General features: G+C 47.7%; 1 protein-coding gene across 2 annotated transcripts; it reads left to right on the top strand.

Moving 5' to 3' along the window:
- Nucleotides 1-965: 965 nt before the first annotated feature.
- On the top strand, nucleotides 966-17356 carry MMP13 (matrix metallopeptidase 13). Of its 2 annotated transcripts, XM_047693705.1 has the most exons (12): nucleotides 966-1117; nucleotides 4370-4827; nucleotides 6818-6994; nucleotides 7083-7324; nucleotides 8021-8169; nucleotides 8334-8459; nucleotides 10391-10552; nucleotides 11986-12103; nucleotides 12644-12777; nucleotides 13771-13930; nucleotides 15373-15476; nucleotides 16508-17356. In XM_047693705.1, exons 3-12 carry the CDS (start codon nucleotides 6866-6868, stop codon nucleotides 16606-16608), a joined length of 1425 nt encoding a protein of 474 aa, XP_047549661.1. In that variant the 5' UTR covers nucleotides 966-1117; nucleotides 4370-4827; nucleotides 6818-6865; the 3' UTR covers nucleotides 16609-17356. The 2 variants fall into 2 exon arrangements, with proteins under 2 accessions (XP_047549661.1, XP_047549660.1); XM_047693704.1 differs by lacking the exons at nucleotides 966-1117; nucleotides 4370-4827 and having other exon boundaries at nucleotides 6661-6994.
- The last annotated feature ends 3271 nt before the right edge of the window (nucleotides 17357-20627 follow it).

The raw sequence follows: 20627 nt of genomic DNA, 5'->3' as shown, positions 1-20627 counted from the left end.
GAATCAGAATATTGGGCTCCTCTGAGAGTTTCTCTGAAACACGCAAACTGAGCTCAACAGTGCTCAAGGAGGAAGAAACAGAAGAAAGAAAAGGAACCAGAAGGAGCTTTCCAGTGGGGAAGCAAAGGGCGACAAGAGAAGTTTCTGCATCTGAGTCAGGGAGAATCAGGAGACAAAGTTCCATGTGGGTGTTGAAGGTCATAGACGAGCACATGAAAAGAGACTGTGCACCCCTCATCAGGTTCCCCTGTGGCCGTCAAGTTCATGTCCCCAGGGTAGGGCTATAGAGCCAAAGGTCACAGGAGGGAAGAGTGAATGACTCCATCAGCATGTTTTTAGGCAAAAATGTATCGATCGTTGGACATTTATGGGAAGAATGTAGATGTCCATAGTTTCCCATTGAAGTTTGACCATTTTTAAAGGAGCTTATAGTTTCAGCATTGTCATAGGATCTACTCTAATAAACAAATTTTCTTTTTTTAATGAATAAATAAACTCTGGTCAGGTAACATAGCGTGTCACTTATGTGTAATCTACTGAGTAGAGGACGGGGCATCCGTCTTTGGCCACAGCTAGGATGAAACATTCCTTACCTATCCGTAAGCTTTGGGAATAGGGTAAATAATAATTACATTTGCTTTCAAATGGAAGTTTTATTCCATTGTATTTTCTCACTCTCCGTGAAATGTAAGAGCAGGGAGCATTATCTTTATTCATATCTGAAAATAAACCTATAATTGGTACATGAAGATACACATTAAGTTACACAAAAAGATACAGTAAAGTCAGTGCTGATTCGAACTGGAAAATGTACTTCTGTTTTCCCTTTTTATCTTTTTATTTAAATTCAATTAGCCAACATACAGCACATCATTAGTTCCTGATTAGTGTTCATGGATTCATTGTTCTGTTTTCCCATTTTATTCCTCATACTGTCACCTGTACTCGTCAGGATCCAACTGGGAACCGGAAGCCACGTTAGGTATTAAAGGATCAAGTTTCACAGGTGATGGAAGATAAACAGAGAAGAGTGAGCCAACCTGGAAACTGGCCCCTGGGGCAGCAGCGACCCGGGGAGCAGGTCACCTGACCAAACGGAAGCCTGAGTGACCTCCAGGTGAGGGGGCAAGGCGGGACCTGTGGTGGGGCTGCCCCGGGGAGTGGACATGAAAGTCAAGGTTTGGGCCCAATGATTTTCCGAGATGTAGACAGAACAGGCTGGGCGGAGCCTCTGCGAGGTGCCCAGCTTGGCCTTCCCCTCACTCTCGGTCCACTGGGTTCCAGCCTGCATTTCTCTGTCCCCGAGTGGAAGCTTCCCCCCACCCCAGGGCCTCTGTGCCTGCTCCTCCTCTCGCCGGGGCTAGCGCTCTGCTCACCGGTATTCGCGTGGCCGAGCCTGTCTTGTCCTTCCTGTCTCAGTTCCACACGTGTGTCCTCCGGGCTACATCCCCGTCAACACCCTTGCTGCAACAGCCGCTACGCCTACAAGGGCACTGAGCACAGTGGTTTTGATGGGCGCTGTGTAGGCGAATGACCGTGTGCCGGGCGTGGGTGCTGGCGCTCTTCATCGTGATGTCCTGTAATCATCAAATGAGCTGGAAGACAGGGACTGTGAGGATCCCATCTGTATAGTTAAGGTTCAGTAACTTTTCTTCTCTCTGCTCCAGCCATGCTGGCCTTCTTGCTGCCGGAGGCATTCTTACCTCAGGGTCTTTGCACCGGCTCTTCTTTGTGCTGAGAACATTCTTACCCCAGACAGCGTGGGAGCTCCCACCTCCATCTCCCTCAGATCCCAATTCAAAAGCCCCCTCTCCATGAGCCCTTTCCTGCCACTGTCAATAAATTGCAACATCCCCCGTGACCCCTCTTTCCTGCTGTTTTTCTCTCTCATTATCTCATCACCTTTCTCCTGGCTAGGATTAGGATGTGTTTTGCTCACTGCTGTATCAGTGAGAGGAAACACATTGCCTACGTCAGGGAGCTCCCAAATGGCAGGGCTGGGATTTCAGCTGCTGTAACTGATTCCAAGACCCGCATCCTCAATCCGCGCATGGTCCCCACAGACTTGGTCAAGAGCAGAATCCCCAGAGAGGGTAAAGAAACACACACCCGTCCGGCAGTCCATAGCGTGAACGGGTTTCCTTCCAGTTAGATGTCAGCTTACCATGATCCTCGCTTTAGCCGTGTTTTAATTGCCTGGTCGTAACTCTCATGCCAAGAATAAGGCCTTTCTCTCCTTGTCATTTACGGGGAAATCGTTGGGGACCCTCTGTAGTGCTGATGGATATCCGCAGGAAGTCAGGGCACTGGCATTCCAGGCAGACGCCCGAGGCACGGATGCTGCCTGTGGTCCTCACCCTGGGACGACTGCCTTCTCCCCTGCAGACTGAGGTAGGAAATCAGCCCCGGAGCTGGGCTGACCTGCAGGAGTCTTTGTTGGAAGCTCGAGGTTGCCGTGAATTCCTGTCTACCATTGTCTGAAATCGTCTAATTGGAGCTTATAGAAAATGTTTAAAATTTAACCTCTTTAACACATAGTTTTATTAAGACAGATTTTGTGTGGTTTTGAGTTCATTCTTAATTTTATGATAGATTCAGTGAAGAAGGGCAGACTCTGAAACATAGTACCCAAAATTCGTTCCAGATGGCTTTCCTGGAATTGAAAATAAAGCCAATGCAGCATACCAACAGCATGGGAAGCTTTCTGTTCTAGAAAGTACCGTTTAAAAAAACCTTTACGATCGACTACTGTCTAAGTAAATCAACCTAAAAAATATATATGGGGGGCAGGGTGCCTGGGTGGCTCAGTCGGCTAAGCATCCGACTCTTGGTTTCAGCTCAGGTCATGATCTCAGGGTCCCAGGATCGAGCCCCGCATTGGGCTCCCTGCTCTGTGAGGAGTCTGCTTCTCCCTCTCCCTCTCTGCCTCCCCCTTGCTTGTGCTCTCTCTCAAATAAATAAATAAATAAATAAAATCTTTAAAAGAGTTGTTGTTTAAGAATATGTACCAAATTTGACTTTAATGAATGAGGGTGTCAAGGTGAGGCCAGGCTGCTTTAAAAATAGACTTTTTGCTTCATTTGTTTAAATATTGGGGATCTTTAAATATATTACAATTACTTGTTGTTAAAACCACAAAGGTCCCATTTCCTAGTTGGTTTTCATTTCCATTATTCACTGCCAAGCAATCCAGATTTTTCCCTTTTCAGAGGCATTTGGACAGGGATGGGCTAGAGTGACTGCTATTCCTGGTTGTGTTCTCTCACAGCTCTGGTTCAGTGGGGCGGATGTGGACATCCAGGATCCAGTCTTCATAGCAAAGCACTGTAAACTCACAGCTCGTTGAAACTGAGCCCAGGGCGCTAGCTGGGGGAGCTCAGTCAGTTAAGCATCCGACTCTTGGTTGTGGCACAGGTCCTGATCTCAGGGTCGTGGGATCAAGCCCCACATCGGGCCCTGCGCTCCGGTTGAGTTTCCCTCTCCTTCCATCCCGCTCTCACTCGCTCTCTCTAGAATAAATAAATAAAATCTTTCAAAAAATTTAAAAAAGGAAGAATGTGAGGCCAGAAAGTTAAGTGTTGACTTCCCCATGTCATCCTCGAGTAAGAGGACGTAGTAAGAGTAAGAGGATAAAAAGAATTTCCTTTTTTCTTGCAGACTGCCTTTCTTTCTGTAGGGGATCCCCCAGGACGAACCCAGCCAGCCCCGGGGAATGTGGGCTTCACACATGGGAGGCCAGTGCACCCCTCAGCTGCTGGCCTCCTGCTCGGCACCTGCGGCTTCTGACCGGAGGCCCCCTGGGCTCAGCAGCTGACCTGAGGGATATCACGGCTGCGCATTAGCGGGTCGGTGGGGCGCTCCTGTCCCTGCGATCCAGGGTCTACATTTCAGGTTCATGCTCCTGTTTAAGGGCATTACCCGTTCCCTGGGGCTGTGGGCGGAAAACTCAGAAACTAGAACAAAGCAACCATCAGAGGGTATTTACAGAAACCAGTACTTCCTTCCCCGGGCACCATCAGACGGCTTAGCTTTCGGAAACATAAAGATACTAAGTGTCATTGTCAACATAGTTAATGTACAACCCTGTAAACTGAAGCCTTTAGGGTTCTCTGACTTACATAATTTTCATAATTTTAATCCAACTCCAGTGGCCTTTGTTCCTACTTTTCCTGGTCTGGAACCAACCCGCCCAGCCCCATGCTTTACTCAGGGGTGGGTCACGGACATTTCTGATTCTCCCTTGAGTGGTGTTTTGGACTTAGAAACACATGATGACATCTGTTTCTAAAAAGTCCCATATTGCTTATGTCTGAATCAGCAGGAGACACACATTTCTTATTCAGTCCAGTCCTGTTTGCTCATTCCCCAGGTTTTCCGATTTCCAGGGATCCGGGAGCCCTGTGAGAAGCATTTGTAAACACCGGCTCAGCTTCTCCGTGTCAAAGGTGTCACCTGAAACCGCCCACCACTTCACCAGTTGTAGCCAGAAGGCCTGGCTTTCATTCTCACCATTAATAGCCCAAGATAAGGACGTGTGTTGACAGGAGACTTGCCAACACATTTCTGTGAGATGACACATCTCCATCACCAGCTCAGCTCGCTCCCCCGTGAACAGTAGCCAGAGACAAGCAGCCCGGCCCCTTCCTGAAGGAATGGATTTCTGATTTCATCGTCTGGACGACTTTTATTTACCTTACTCAGAACTCTGCAGAATTGAGTACCCTGTGTCACTGACCTGTGTCCTTATTTTGCACTGAGTCTGTCCTTAGGCGGAACGAGAAAGTAAGAGAACACCAGCGATGTTTGGTGATAAGCACTGATTCTGAGGTGGGTGAACAGTGACGTTTGTTTATTGTCAGTCACTGCTCGTTGAAAATGTGTCTTCCCAGGGAGAGGAAACGGGCATCATCCTAAGAAAAAGGCTTTTTTCCTTCATTCTATCTTCATAGTGACCAGCACGGTATCCCACAGAGTCAATGCCTCATCGAAAGTGGCTTTTTAAAAAATTGTGGCTTCAACCTACAAGTACGGTCAAAGATTTGATTCACTTCTCCCACTTCCAAACATTAATGCCATTCGTTTCTGAACTTTGTCAGGACTTCTTTCTAAAAATATGATGATACTTTAAAAAACTATGAAATTTTATTGGTGAAAAAAATGATTTCAAATGAACGAATTTCCTGTAAGCTCAGTAGATGAGCCAAACTTTTCGATCATTACCACTCAGTCTAAAATTAACCACTGCTCATGGACGATGCTTCAAGCAAGTGATAGTTTTGCATTGTTGGTTGAGCCTAAATCTAATCTTGAACTCATTGGAAATATTTAAAATTCTATTTAAATTTAAATTTAAAATATTTAAAATTGTAAGGATCTATTTGGCTCTGCTCTGGAAAGAGCATTATAAATTACCCTCCACCGACTGCTTACATTTCGTAGGCTTTTCCGGTTACCTTGGAGGCCTGGGCCAGTCCAGATGACGGCATGTCGCCACGTGTGGGGGGTTCCCTGCCCCACCCACCCTCCTCTGTACTCCCACTCTGTGCCTTTGTCTTCACATGTCCCAGACCTGACCCGCTCTCTGACTCCTGATCACGTAAATTAACTTACAATTTCAGTCCTTCTATCTGAAGATCATGACTCGTATTTTTCTATCCACTTACATCTGTGAGGCGCCAAAGATGACATTCTGACATCATGGTTCTAAAAGTGGGATGTTCTTGAAGGCCCCTCGTGAACGATTTTCCTGAGGTTTTGGACCTCAGGTACTCCTACTACTTAAATTTAAAAGTCAAAATTAAGACACTTGAAATTGGCCATGAGTGACCTAGACCCCTAGTTTTCCTGGGTATTCCCAGAGGTGTGGGAACAAAGCCACTCCATTTTTGAAATTTCTGAGAGTTAATGGGGGAGAAGCCAGACCAGATGGTGTTTTAAAAAACATGAAATCTTAAGTCTACCAGCTGGGATTCAAGTACTGACAGTACCATTTATTAACTCCGTGACCTCAAACAAGCATTTAACTTCTCTGCCTCTCAGACTATTCATACGGAAAGTGAAAAACGAGCCCTCCGGTAGTCCCTACTTCTAAGGTTCTTCTACAGATTAAGTGAGATCATGCCTCTTAAGCCCAGCGGGTGGTGATCCCAGTCTGTGTTAGCCCTTATCTTGTACTCCGAGGCAGTCTCCCACTTCTTCCCGGACCTGCAGGGAATTCAGGCGGGATCCCGGGGTTGTAGCCAGTCGTAGCCAGTCGTAGCCAGAAGGCCCGGCTTTCACACCAGCACCTTTAAATGTGCACTGCAGCCTTCGGCCCCGCGCCTGCGCCCTGGCCCTTCCCGGTCTCCGCGCTGGGGTCTGGTCCAGGTCTGTGGCCCCCACGTACACACAGCGTCTCCCTCTGGCGTCGCCCTACGGAAAATAAACCAGGTTACAGAGCTTCTAGAAGCAGGACTAAGTGTCTCTTCATGGAAGTAAGTGCAGCATCTTGACACTCTTATCTGAAAAAAAAAAAAAAAAAAAAGGAGAGGAAGCTGCTTTCCTACAGAGGGAGAAACATTTTTGCCCAGTAAAGTGAAAATTTTACGACTCACTGCTTCTTCCCACAGTGTTCATAAATATGCTGAGGCCGTTTATTTTGCCAGATGGTTTTGGGGGCCTTGCTGAAATGAGAGAAGCCCTCATTTTATATTTCCCTCAAATTCTACCACAAACCACACTTCTTGGGAGAAAAAAAAAAAGTCGCCATGTAAGCATGTTTACTTTCAATGGACTAGGAAGCGGGAACTTGCCCATAAATGATGAGTCACCCCTGCAGGTCTATAAAAGTAAAGGTGCTTGTCTGGGAGAAGGCAGAAGCTCCGGCATGTCCATCACGATGCTCCCAGGAGTCCTGGCTGCCTTCTTCTTCTTGAGCTGGACTCGGTGTTGGTCCCTGCCCCTTCCCAGCGATGGCGAGGACGATCTGTCCGAGGAGGACTTCCAGCTTGCCGAGGTAGGGAATCTTGCCAATCCCAAAGGGGTGCTGCATCTCACAAGTGCCCTTCTCTTTTAAAGGCAGGCCATTCTGGTCTCTTTTCCAGCACTACTTGAAATCCTACTACTACCCCCTGAATCCCGCTGGAATCCTGAAGAAGTCGGGCGCAGGCTCCGTGGTTGACAGGCTCCGAGAAATGCAGTCCTTCTTCGGCTTAGAGGTCACTGGCAAACTTGATGATAACACCCTGGACATCATGAAGAAACCAAGATGTGGGGTCCCCGATGTGGGCGAGTACAATGTTTTCCCCCGAACTCTCAAGTGGTCCAAGACGAATCTGACCTACAGGTGAGCCAGCGGCTATCTTTCTGGGATCTTTGTTAGTGTTTAAAATAGTATCAAATGCCCAATTTTCAGCACAAGCCATAGGTGACAGAACAAGTTTGGTTCCATTTTATTCTAGGTAGGCTTTACATACTTAATTAGAAGTTTAATAATTCCAGTAATAGTTTTAATATTGGTGAGAATATCTCAGGACATCTATTATAGCTGCATTAACCCAGCATGATTTTTCATTGGAAATCGCAAAGCATCTTTTTTTTTTTTTAGGAAAGAAATCAAGTTAGAAGTAAAAGTAGGTGTAATAAAATTTGCATATGTACTACATGAGGCATATTTATTAAGAGTGCTCAAAAATGGAGAGTCCTACTCTCTCTAGGAACTTGACAAAGCTGTTTCCTTTATTTAGATCATAGCAATACAACTCCAAACCTGTATCATAAAATACAAGTTTCATTAAATATCTGAATACTTTAAGTGTAAAATTACAAGTGGTCAGATATTTGGAGATACTCAAATGTCTGAATTCATTTTGTTATCTTTGCATGGCATCATAATTAATAAGTTCCTTGAAATAATGGACCTCTGGTAGAACTTTTAGGGAACCCACTGCATTTTGAGTTGCAAAGCAGTATTCCAAAAAAATATATTCTCAAATAGCTTTCTCCTTCCAAAAATGTAATTGAAACTTTCTCTCTTGAATAGGATTGTGAATTATACCCCTGATCTGACTCATTCTGAGGTTGAAAAGGCCTTCAGAAAAGCCTTCAAAGTTTGGTCAGATGTGACCCCTCTGAATTTCACCCGACTTCATGATGGCACTGCTGATATCATGATCTCTTTTGGAACTAAAGGTAATGGTGCAGAATCATTTTTGAGACATTTTTACATTCTTCCCCCTAGTTGTCTCCATTTTTAAATTCCTCCTTTCACTCATTCATTGTTTTTTGCAGAATTCAAGCATTTGTGCCAGGCACTGCTGGATATAATTAGATTAACTCTTCCTTTTTGTGTGTAGAACATGGCGATTTCTACCCATTTGATGGACCTTCCGGTCTGCTGGCTCATGCTTTTCCTCCTGGGCCAAACTATGGAGGGGATGCCCATTTTGATGATGATGAAACTTGGACAAGTAGTTCCAAAGGTAATATTTCTTACAAAGGTATGATTCATGATTACTAGACTAGGTTAGACGGTGATCCCATTGATAAGAAGTGAGGAAGCATACTGTAAATTACGTTCCATAGTTGATTATAGTTTTCAAAAAAAGCACGAGTTTACCTTATGCTTATTAGTCTCTATACGGGACATTTCTACAAACCTATGCAAATCACTAAAAGTGAGCTGTTTAGTTTAGTGGCTTGAGGGATGCTAGCTAACTGTGAATTAGGACCCAAATGTCTTTCTGTCAGCCAAGGTGTAGTTACTGTGGATTTCCTTTCACTCGCTGTGCAGAGGAAGAAAAGTTTATTACAAATACATGCCTAAGAACTGTTAGGGCTGGAGAGGCAGGTCCCAGACGAACTGGATGTGAGTTGAAAGAGTTTTCTTTTCCTTGACAGAACTATTAACAGCACAAGTGCAGCATGTTTTCTGTCCTCTGTTATGTGAATTCCTAGTTTCAGACACACACACATGTCACTGATTTTACAAATACCTTTCCAACAAATCAAGATGATTTCTTGCTCCAAACAGCATGAGACAGACCAGATAAAAATTACATTTATGAGAGCAAAATGAAACTCAGGGTTGAATGAATTCAGTCAGTAGATGAATCTTTAAAGCTCAAAAGAATTGAGAATATTAATGTAAGGAGAAAGGCGAGATTGCTCCAACTCCGACGGACCTGTGGATCTCCGCTGACCCTTGCTTGTGATGGTTAGAGCTAGTCTTCAAAGGTAGCTAATTTTTGTTATTCGTTTAAATCAGAAGAATTGTTTTTCCAAAGAGTAAAACTGGACCTTGGCTGACCAGTGCCTCAGCCTCAATGCCTCCATGTATCTTTGGAAAGAAAGGTGAGATTCATGCATTTGTGTTCTGAATATTACACAGGTAAGAAGGATCTTAACATCTAGTACTGTTCAGACAGAGCCACGGTAAACCCCAGCTTTAGGCTCCTGGATTTGAAACAGCTAGTGGAAATGAATGAAAATATTCACAAACAAACCATGATTGATTTCTCAGCTAAAGGCCAAGAACGGGACGCATCATGAGTCATTTCAGTGAAGAATTGCTTTATACTCAGATGATGTGCACTTTGCCCTTATGGTCTGCAGGGTTACTGTGCTGCTCATACATTTCCTTCAGGGACAGGCTCTGACAGCAAATGGTATTTAAGGTCAAATTGAAACCAGTGACTCCAGCTTCCACATATTTTTTTTTCCCAACTTTTCATCTTTTTTTTTTTTTCAATTTAAAATATCTATAGTAGGAGGCTCAGACATGGTAGAAAGAATGACTAGAGGAAATAATGTAGATACAGTGCCACAGGAGTCTTCTAAAGTTGAGGAAAGTTGGCCAATCATTTCCAGAGTTTCTATGTCTTTAAACTTCAGAGTCTAGAGATACTCTGGAAAGGATCGTTTGGTTAGGATTTGTTCCCCAGGAGATTCCAGAGACCCTATTTAGTGCATGCTCCAACTTGGTCATCATCTATTTGCATGATGCCTCTGGTTCAGACAATGTTCTAGAAACACCCTGACAGGTAGCACCCTATGTGACTTCCCATGACTCCTCCCTCAAGGCCTCCATTGTCCGCTTTCCTCATCTGACCTGAGAAAACAAAGAGCACCTGGGATTCCTACTGTCCGCCCAGTAAACCCTCACTGATTGCTAACTGTTTGACAGCATTCTGTTGATATTCTAATGATGTAGGCAGCTATAATAAAAGAGAACATTAAATGATTTATAAGGATTAAATCAATATTTTGACTCTTCCTTCAAGGAACCAAATATTGAATCTTAATTTTTTTTTTTAAAAGAGTGGAACAGTCAAGAAAGAGAAAGAGGTGAGGAAAGTAGCATCCCTCCGCTAACGGGTCACTGCCTTGCTTTCTCATCTCGCTTTGTTTATAGGCTACAACTTGTTCCTTGTCGCTGCCCATGAGTTTGGCCACTCCTTGGGCCTCGACCACTCCAAGGACCCAGGAGCACTCATGTTTCCCATCTACACCTACACGGGCAAGAACCACTTTATGCTTCCTGAGGACGATGTACAAGGCATCCAGTCTCTCTACGGTAACTCTTAATTGATCAGTCTAGAAACAGAATAGACTTGAAGATGGTCAGTGAGGTTGTCGTTACCAATATTGCCGGCCTGGTTCTGTTACTAAAACCTGGGAAGACATGCCCATTTTCCCTTTCTGAATCAGAGCATCTGCTCAAGTAAAAAATATCCTGTCCTCCAAAGCTTTTGCAGATTCCTATTTGTATTTTATTACCACAAGGGGTATCTTTGATTCCCACAAAACACCTCTGACGTAAGGAAGGAAGCTATTTTATCCCCCATTTAACCAATGAAGAAACTACACCCTGTAGCGCTTAGAGAGTATGTCGCTGGTACCGAGGCTGAAGGTGAAGGTGTGGCCTTAACCAGCTTTTATAAATTCTGGGTATTTCTTCCGCCACATCAGTTTGCCACAGTAGAATCCATTCAAGTGGCCTGTGGTAACTTTTAATCAACATCTACTATTGTAGATGACCATTGTTAAGAATCTCTTCTTTTTTTCTTCCAAATTTTCAGTAATAGTTACAAAATTAGTTATACTATATATATATATATATATATATATATTTACAAATATATACATATATATATATATTTACAAATATATACATATATATATACAAAAATAGTTACAAAATTTAAAAAAAAAATTAAACCTCACCCAATCTAGCAAAATTGCCCGCTATTTACAGAGTTAAAGTCATCAGTGTAAACTCTTCCAGAGCTGCTAGCTCAGAAGCCTTCCTCATGGCACGCGGCCGATCATTCTCCCTCTGGACTGAAATCGAGTCCAGCTGCTAGTGTGGGTGTGGGCAAGAGCCTTGTGTTTCTTGTTATCTCTACAATATTGTGACCAGGCAGTTGACGATAGAACTAAGGGGAACCAAGTGGAGAAGCAGCAGTGCAGGACTGGTACTGGGCATGGGCTAACTCGTGGCACATCAGGGCTGCCGAAGGCCTGGCTTCTCACTCACAGCCGTGGCATGGGGGGAAAACTGCGTCCGACGTTGCCAGCTGGTAAAAGAGGCAAGAGATAGAGCAGCGGGGAGGACCCCCGCAGGGACGGTGTGCCCCCAGAAACGGCTCGAAGAGAAAGGTGCGTCTGCAGAGCATCCTGCCCCGTAGCTTGTGCCAGGCATGGGGAAGTTTTCCCTGGAGTCTCACTCCCATCCCCTCCCACCCATTTCTATCTCCAACCTCAAGAAACCCAAATCTGCTTGAGAAGAATTTCAAAGGGTCTTGAGGATGGAAGTGGGAGGAGTCAGCCCACCCGCAAGAGCTTGGTAACCGCAGGAAAGGAGGAAGGTCGCAGGGGTTTGGATCTGGTGTGGAAGCTGGGGACGTCCTGCCTCCGCCCCAGGGGACCCTGTGACCCTCCACTAGCCGGGGTGGGCATCGGGAAGGCCGGCCTCACCACCTTCTTCCCTTCGTTTCATGCCTGCAGGCCCAGGAGACGAAGACCCCAACCCAAAACATCCCAAGACACCAGACAAATGTGATCCCACCTTATCCCTGGACGCCATCACCAGCCTCCGAGGAGAAACGATGATCTTTAAAGACAGGTGCTCTTGATACGCTCTTACCCAGTCCGCGTGGCCCGGACACTTGTGAGACATTCGTGAGGCTGTGTCTGCAAATTGCCTAACATCCAGTCACATTTCCAAAGGCGATGTTAACAGTGAAAATAATAGATTTGGGGGTAGTTTCTTTGTTTTCTTTTTACGTGTTTCGGATGAAATAAGTGACTAAGGGATGAACACTTTACTTTTACCTTTTCTGTGGCTCATCTGAGCGTGACGCAGCTTCTCTTTATAAAGAAAACCACGTCAGTACAGGAACCCAGTTTACCTATTTGAAAACCCAAGTGTTGGAATCCGTTTCCGCATCAGTAAACTGTCAGAGCGTCCACACGAATTCCTTTGGGTCCGGAAAGTTTGTCCTGGTGACATAGGTGGCGATTTAAGAGCGTGTTTACAGCCTAAACTTGGGGGTACTGAGACACGAGAGATGAACTTCGCGCTTCTACCGTAGTCTAGTAGGCTTGTTTGTTCCTGTGTTCGTGTATTCATTCATCAAACTCCGGATTTTCACTTTGGCGTTAGATTCTTCTGGCGCCTGCACCCTCAGCAGGTGGACGCCGAACTGTTCTTGACGAAATCCTTCTGGCCGGAACTTCCCAACCGGATCGACGCCGCCTATGAGCACCCCTCCCGGGACCTCATCTTCATCTTCAGAGGTGAGCCATTCCCTGGAGGCCTCCCACACACCCCGGGCAGGCGAGGATGAACCCGATGCTGCCGGAATCTTAGCACGATGACCAGTCCCGAAAAAAACAATACTTGAAATATTTAAAAATTTTAAAAATTATTTAAAAGTATTTTTAAAGGTAATAAAAAGTGCTTAAATTAAGAGCCAAGTATAACAAAATATTAAACAGAACATACTTGGAAACTTTCTACCAAATGTCCCCAAGTTTGACTGGTAAAAAGTCACCATTATTTCTTATCATTATAAATTCACTGTTAGTTTTATAACAGTCATGTTAGTTTTTTCTTACTTCCTCTCAAAAATTATTTGCTGAGCAAATGTTATGACCATGTACCTCTTGAAACACTGAAAAAATATGATCGATAATTCCCCCTTCTGAAAAGTCAGTTTATTTCATTTTCTCACTTTTTTTGGTAGCCCTTCACCATATGTCATAGGGATTTTTGAATATTTATATTCATAGTATATATACATTTTCATACTTTACTTGTTCTCTCGACATCAAATCAGGGACAGTTTTCCAAACTGCTGCTCTGTCTTCCTGATCATCGTTCATAACGGCTAATAGCACTCTACTGACATCATAATTAATGCTACAATAAAATCACGTTATCAGGCATGAAATCTGACTTTTCAGTCTAGTTCGCTGTTCCCACTCTCCTGCTTATTCATGAAGAAATTTTAATACACTTTTCACCCACCTCCAGATTAGCAGTCGGACATAAGATGTTGCCAAGTTGATTGAGATATTTGGTGGTAATTGTACTCATATTTAGGAAATTAGCATCTTAAATCCTATTTTTTGTTTGAAGAATGCTCATATTTCTGTGTTTCACAAACACAGAACCGAATCGATTTCTAAATGTATAAAATGAGCCTTTCTTTGTTAAAGTAAATATCTACATGATGTGAATCTACTGAAGTCCCCTGGGTAATAAATCTTTTCTTTCACTTACTCTAGGCAGAAAATTTTGGGCTCTTAATGGTTATGACATTCTGGAAGGTTACCCCCAAAAAATATCTGAACTGGGATTTCCAAAAGAGGTTAAGAAGATAAGCGCAGCCGTCCACTTTGAAGACACAGGGAAGACGCTCTTCTTCTCGGGAAACCAGGTCTGGAGGTGAGCCGCCATGTTCACGTACCCATCACACTGTGTCGCAGGGGCTGAGTGAGTCCCGCACCGCTCTCGCTGGTGTAAATCATTCTCTCACGCTCATCCAGCGCAGAGGTGGGCCAGGAAGCTGCCGGCCCGTGGTTTTTAAAGTCAGCCCCTTTTAGAAGGACGGGCGGAGTTGGAATATTCTGAGCATATGTCCACAGGAAGGCAGCTCTGACACTGGCAGCGTTTAAGAGGTTAGAGCCATGTATGCATTTGGGGATGAGAGTATCTCATAGGAATCCCATACTTGAAAGGTTTAAATTAGTAGCTTTATGTGTACACACATGCACGCACACGCACATTCCTGTATGTCTTCTTTGTTGTCTGGGTTCCTTAGTCTGACAATGACATTCACGACTGTCTAAGTACTACAATCGGGTTCTCCCCTGTCCTGCTGTTCCGGTCCCTATGCCCTAGGTGAGGTTCATGGTGCGGTGAGGGTGTGTGACTTACCATGTCACAAGAACACTGTGCTTTTATCCCCCTGTTTGGCTGGAACATCTTTCCCTGTATCTCTCTCTCTTGAAATTCTATCCTCTGGTCAAAGTTAACTGGAAATACCATTTAAGCTCAAAGTCTCTTGGATCATCCCATCCACAGGCCACGTCCCTTCTCATGTCCTCCTATGGCCCTTGGTGTCTCCTTGTCTTAACCCACTGAGCCACCCAGGCGCCCCAAGTGTCTCCTTGTCTTGATGCTTGGCTTCCACTGCTTAGTGTTGCTGTGTAGACGCGCCCCGCCTCCCTTCCCAGTTCAGTGCATCTTGTCTTTCACCTACTGGAACATAGCACAAGGACGAGAAGCTCTCATCAGTAACAGAAACGGCAGTACCTGACAGGAAGCCATTCCAGGCTGATTTCAGGATGTGTGTGGTTGGCTTGGGTGTGCTGTGTACAGGGCAGGTGGACTGTGGAACTGTAGCAATGGGAGGGGCGAGCCGTGCTCCCCTTCATCGCTTTAGAATCACCAGATGTCCCGATAACTTTTCAGTCCAGAAGTTATACGTCAAATATTTCTGCCTCCATTACCACACCTAGTGAGTTGTCTAGGAGATCAGTATATAGTTGTTCAATGCACTAACATGCATTTATTTTGGTCTAAGAACACTTTCCTAATAACACACGTTTATAACTGGTAAGCCGTCTGTGAAATGGAAGTGAGCCTGTGACGATCTTTAGAAAGATGGCCCGAGACAAGGCCACAAATGCTCAGCAAGCATCTGCCTTGCACTCAGCATCCTAACTCTGAGTTTGAAAAAGCTACTGGATGTTCTAAACGGACTTAAAATTTTGTAACTCTTGTCAGTTTTGAAAGGTGTCATGATAATTCACTGTATCATTTCTAAGACAATTAATTCCTAAGAAATACAACCCACTTAAGAGTTTCTTTTTCTTACTGTATAGCTACGATGACACTAACCAGGTCATGGATAGAGACTACCCCAGGCTAATAGAAGACGACTTCCCAGGGATTGGTGATAAAGTGGATGCCGTCTACGAGAAAAACGGTAACGAGTTCCATCACGCTGACCTCAACGAGGGGCTCTATAGCCCCTCAAAGTCATTTCCCTTAGAGAGCAGTTTTACACGGGACTTACATGTGCTAAGAGACCTATGGCAGTTAAGGAGTATACATAGGAAACAAAACATACCACACTTAGAATAAACGAAAACGTTGCTTAAATGGTTGCTAATTCCACAAATACAAGATGCCAAACTTTAAACACGATCTTAACTTTTTAAGATTTTATTTATTTATTGGAGAGAGTGACAGGGAGAGAAAGTGGCAGGGGCAGAGGGAGAGAGAGAACCCAGCACGGAGCCATACGTGGGGCTCGATCTCATGACCCTGAGATCACGACTAGAGCCAACATCAAGTGTCGGACACTTCACCGACTGAGCCACCCAGGTGTCCCAACATTATCTTAAATTGTGCTTAATGATGCCAAGAGATAAAAACTATTGCCATAATTTAAAGCAGGAGCAGAGTGGGGAGTCATTTACATGGAAAGGCCAGTGACTATCGTAACTACATGGTTATTTTTGCTTTAATTATGCAAAGGGGCATTTTCCCAAACTTAAATAAGTAGTATCAATATGTCAAGCATCAAAACTGGAACTCACAGCAAGGGGACTGCTATTTCAGGGCACCTGGGTGGTTCAGTCGGTTGAGCGTCTGCCTTTGGCTTAGGTCATGATCCCGGAGTCCTGGGATCAAGTCCCGCATCGGTCTTGCTTGGCAGGAAGCTCTCCCTCTTTTCACACGCTTTCTCTCTCTCAAATAAATAAAATCTTAAAAAGTTTTATTTAAAAAAATGAGCAGTAGTTCAAGGTGACAGTTTAGGAGACCTGAGAAACTTGTATACTTTTCCCCTCCCGTAACTATAAGCGATCTGTGAGGGCACTGGTAGGGTTCTAATCACAGATGCTGGCGTGTTAGAAAGCAATGGGGTCTAACAGGTTGGACTTTTAGTGTGAGCTGGCGTAAACTCTTCCTGTTTTCAGACTCTGCAATTTTCTTTTTGGTCTTTTCCTCCAGGTTATATCTATTTCTTCAACGGGCCCATACAATTTGAGTATAGCATCTGGAGCAAGCGTGTTGTGCGCGTCATGCCAGCAAATTCCCTGTTGTGGTGTTAAGTGTCTTCTAAATATTGTTATTTAAATCCTGGCGAGCATTGGACAGAACACTTCCAGCGATCCGGGTGTGGGGGAGGGGAGGTCGGGAGAGCTTAGTTCTGGGAACAAGCTTTGGTAACTTATCTCGGAATAGAGGGCATCTGTACAGTGAGCCGGGCCGGAACCACGGTGCATTTGAAGGAACGGAATCCAGCGGCCACGAGGATCACCTGATTCTCGCACGCTGCACGGAGCCATGGCCCACGCTATTTCCCACCACAGACAGGGGATGTGCAGTGTGTCAAAGGGAGCACAATGTTGAAATGTATTTATAAGGACAGTTTGTGCAGGCATACATGCAAGTCACAGTTATGTAATTAATGAATCATCTTTATTAAAAAGTATAATAGTGTGTGAATGGGGTCTGTGGGGAGCATAGGATACCAGGAACAGACAGAAACCAAAGGGAAGTATCTGTAATAAAGACATTGTGGACAGCTTCCCAAAGCAGTGATTTGGGTTTTGCACTGAGAATATTTGAATGTACGTGTCCCCGTTCCTACGGACACTAGGATCAGTCACCCCAGATGAGAGACAGGGCCCGAGGCCGAGGACGGTAGATGTGGTCTGTGGGCTCGGTTTAATTCTCGCTGTTGACCGTGATCCCAGGCCTACCCACAAAGAAGATAAAGACAGCCCATCTCTCTTTGTATTCAAACATTCCAGGTCTCCCCCAAATACCAAAGGATTAAAATGGCTATCACAATGATCTAAGGCATCATTCTCCCATAAATCAACAGATTCTTTAAGATGAAAGGTAGCGCCTAGGTAATTGCTCTAATTGTCCCCTTCATCGTGGATGGACAGGCTCTTTTCTGAAAATAGAAAGTGTATCTTGTAAATTGGAAGCATGCAAAAACATACTTCCAAAATAAGGAAACTTCCAAAATAAAGAGAACATCCGACTGGACGGCAGTCCTCCTGCAGATGTGGAAATGAGCTTCTCCCTCTCCCCCTCCGGCACAGCTTACCTGCCCCACGTGGGGTGCTCGCTGAATGAGGGAACCGCCACAAGCGATCTCGGACGTGCTGGGACCTCTCTTGTTCACAGAAGTTCAGGCAAAGAAAAGAAAGTGTATGATATTTGCAAGATGTGTCAGGAAGCATTTATACTGTTTATAATAAAAAAGGTATTTTCCACGGACATTATTATATAGTGTATTTTGTCTCTTGGTGTAATTTTAGGCTTTCCTTACACAAAGAGGATCCATTTAAAGTATTCCTTTTTCTTGCTCGGACTTCTCAGTGAATGTAACCCCCTCATTGTTTCGTTTTGTGCTGGTGAGCCCTTTCCCCAGGAGGAGCACATGGGTCCTCAGACTCCCCTGCGGGAGCACCGTTTGGAAATGAAGTGGGAGGAGTACTAGATGGGGAGCAAGGAAGATTGTGTTCTAATGCATACCTTGAAGCTCCTGGGGCCTGACTCTCTTGAGGCTTAGAATGAGACTATTCCAAGTTGGTGAAGTCAGGAAATAGGGGGAGGCAGGCAGCTCTCCTGAGGACGGCAAACCCTCTCTGGGAACCTCAGGGTCCACGGAGCTTAAGACTAGGTCCCTTCTGTTTCCCTAAACACTGTCTTGTCCCAACATTTAGCAAATGTCTGTTAAAGGTCAGGCAGCTAAGATGTTGAGATGAACTAGAAAAACTTGCTCTCTACCCCATAGATCTTGTATGGTACAGCAGAGATTAAAAGTTAGTAAGTGGTTTTGAGGGGAGGGTGACTAGTCACTGCAGGTGCGAGGAGGGCTGCTGACTGCTCCAAGCACAGCCCTCAGAGTGGGTCTCTGCACTGTTGGTCCTCCTGACTGGAACTAGGGTTCTTCCAAGGCTGGCTGTTGGACTAGAAATGCCTGTCCGTCCGTCTATCCGTCCACGCGGTAAATCGTAACTGGGCACCTGCGCTGTGCCAGGACCGTAAGGAGATGCTGTGGACACAGTGAAGCGGAAACCTCACCACTTTCCTGGAGCCCAGAGTCTGGCTGGGGAGCTGGGCATTGATCAAGTAAGTATGAAATACGACTACGACAAATGCCGTCGAGAGAACGGGGTACCCTGAGACCCTCCAGTAAGAGGGGTTTTAGCTTCCATGTGCAGGGGCGAGGGGCCCCGGAGGGTGAAAGTCCTTGGGGCGGAAGAGACACGCGGCGACTGTGGAACACGCATGCAGCAGGGCAGGAAGGGTCGGGACGGGTCCCCACCCCGCGCCCCGCCGACGGAGGACTTGCGGGAGCCGGGGAGAGGGCGGCGGGAGAGGGATGCGGACTTCCGCCGCGCGCAGACGGGCGAGCCGCCCCGCGAGCCCCCACACCGCCCTGCCCTGCTGTCCTTCCCGGAGCTGCGCGCGAACCGGCGCTTTCCCTGTGACACGCCAACGGGCCAACAACACGCTGACGGATGGGGAGAACCGGCCTGCGGTGAGGTCCCCCGAGGCACTGGCCGGCGACGGGCAGCGTCTTGGGAGCCGGGCCGGGAGCAGACACTTTTCCGAGCCCGTGGGTGTGTGTTCGACCTTGCTCTGGGACGCGGTGGGCGCCTGTCCCCGCCGGAGCGCCGTGGCCCCCCTCGGCTCACAGGTGTCCCCGCGGCTTCCCAGGACGAGCCTTCGTCCCCGCAGCCCGGCGTCCAGAGACCCGCACTCGCCCCCTCCCGGCATTAGCTGCAGCGGGCTGGGTCCGACCGACACGCAAACGCAACCGAGCTCCCTCCGCGCCTGAGCCCCGGACGCGGACTGGGGCAGGCGGGGGACACCTCCCTCCGGGAAACCCCAGCCGCGCCCCTGCCAGCGCCTCGGAAGACGCAGAGGCGGCGTGGGCCGGTGCCCAGGGCCCGAGTCCTCTTCAGCGGGCGGCAGTCCCTGCGGACACCCCTTTGTCCCGCCCTCCCCAGCCCCCTGGACGTCGGCAGCCGCCCCTCCGGACGCCCTGCCGCGGCCTCCCTGTCCCGGGGCCTGTCCCCCGGCTTGGAAAAGCCACGATTTTGCACCAAAGACTCTCAAGCACCGTTTCCCGGCGGGGGGCTCGGGACCCCAGCACATGGAGCCGCCCTCCACCCCAGACACCCGTCCCCCACCCCCCCCACCCCAGACGAAGGCGCAGGCGCGGGCGCAGCTCGGGAGCTTGGCCTGCGCGGTCCGGAGGAGGAAGGTGGCGGCCCTCGGGGAGGTAGGCGGGGAGGGTCACCGCGGACGCTGCGCTGGGGCCCCGGCATGGGGTGCGGGCGGGTCAGGGCGGCCGGCGGACCGCGCTCGGGAAGAGGGGGACACCCCGCCGTGGCCTTGCTCCCACCCACAGGAGCCGGGGGGGCGGTGAGCGCGACGCCGGGCTGTGCGGGAAACTGGTCCCCCCCGCCGCGGCCCCCCCCCCCACGCCGCTGTCCCCCCCACACCGCGGTCCCCCTTACCCGCGCCCCCCACTGCCCGGCTTTCCCGGGACCTGCGGTTCCCGGACGGACACGCTCCCTGGGCTCAGCGCCTGCCCCCGCCCGCCCCGAAATGCTGGGTCTTGAGACTCGGGCGCCTGAGATAAACAGCCTTGGACGGGACAGGGCGGGGGGGGGGCTCAGGAGGAAACCAGGGAGACGGGGAGGGTCACGGCCTGTGTGCGAGGCTCGCCGAAGAGCGGGCGGATGTGCAGCACGGGCGCCGCCATGTTTCTCCCTCGCGGCCGCCGCCATGTTTCTCCCTCGCGGCCGCCGCCATGTTTCTCCCTCGCGGCCGCCGCCATGTTTCTCCCTCGCGGCCGCCGCCATGTTTCTCCCTCGCGGCCGTGCGAGCGTCCGGGGAGCGGGGAGCGCCCCCTAGTGCAGGCCGCTGGCTGTGCGCGCAGCCCGCCTGCCCACCCCGCGGCGCCTCTTCCCTGCGGGGCGGAGCTGGCGCCCGGGCTTGTGCCCGGGTCCCCGGACCCCCGCAGCAGCAGCTCCGGCCGCCGAGCTCACGGAGCTTACAGGGCTGCAGAGCTTCCGCTCCAGGGGAAGAGGGCCGA

This window comes from Lutra lutra, chromosome 10, assembly GCF_902655055.1.
Source record: "Lutra lutra chromosome 10, mLutLut1.2, whole genome shotgun sequence".
NCBI classification, from domain to species: Eukaryota; Metazoa; Chordata; class Mammalia; order Carnivora; family Mustelidae; genus Lutra; species Lutra lutra.
Note: the sequence above shows the minus strand (reverse complement) of the source record. Positions and strands in the feature narration are given on the sequence as shown.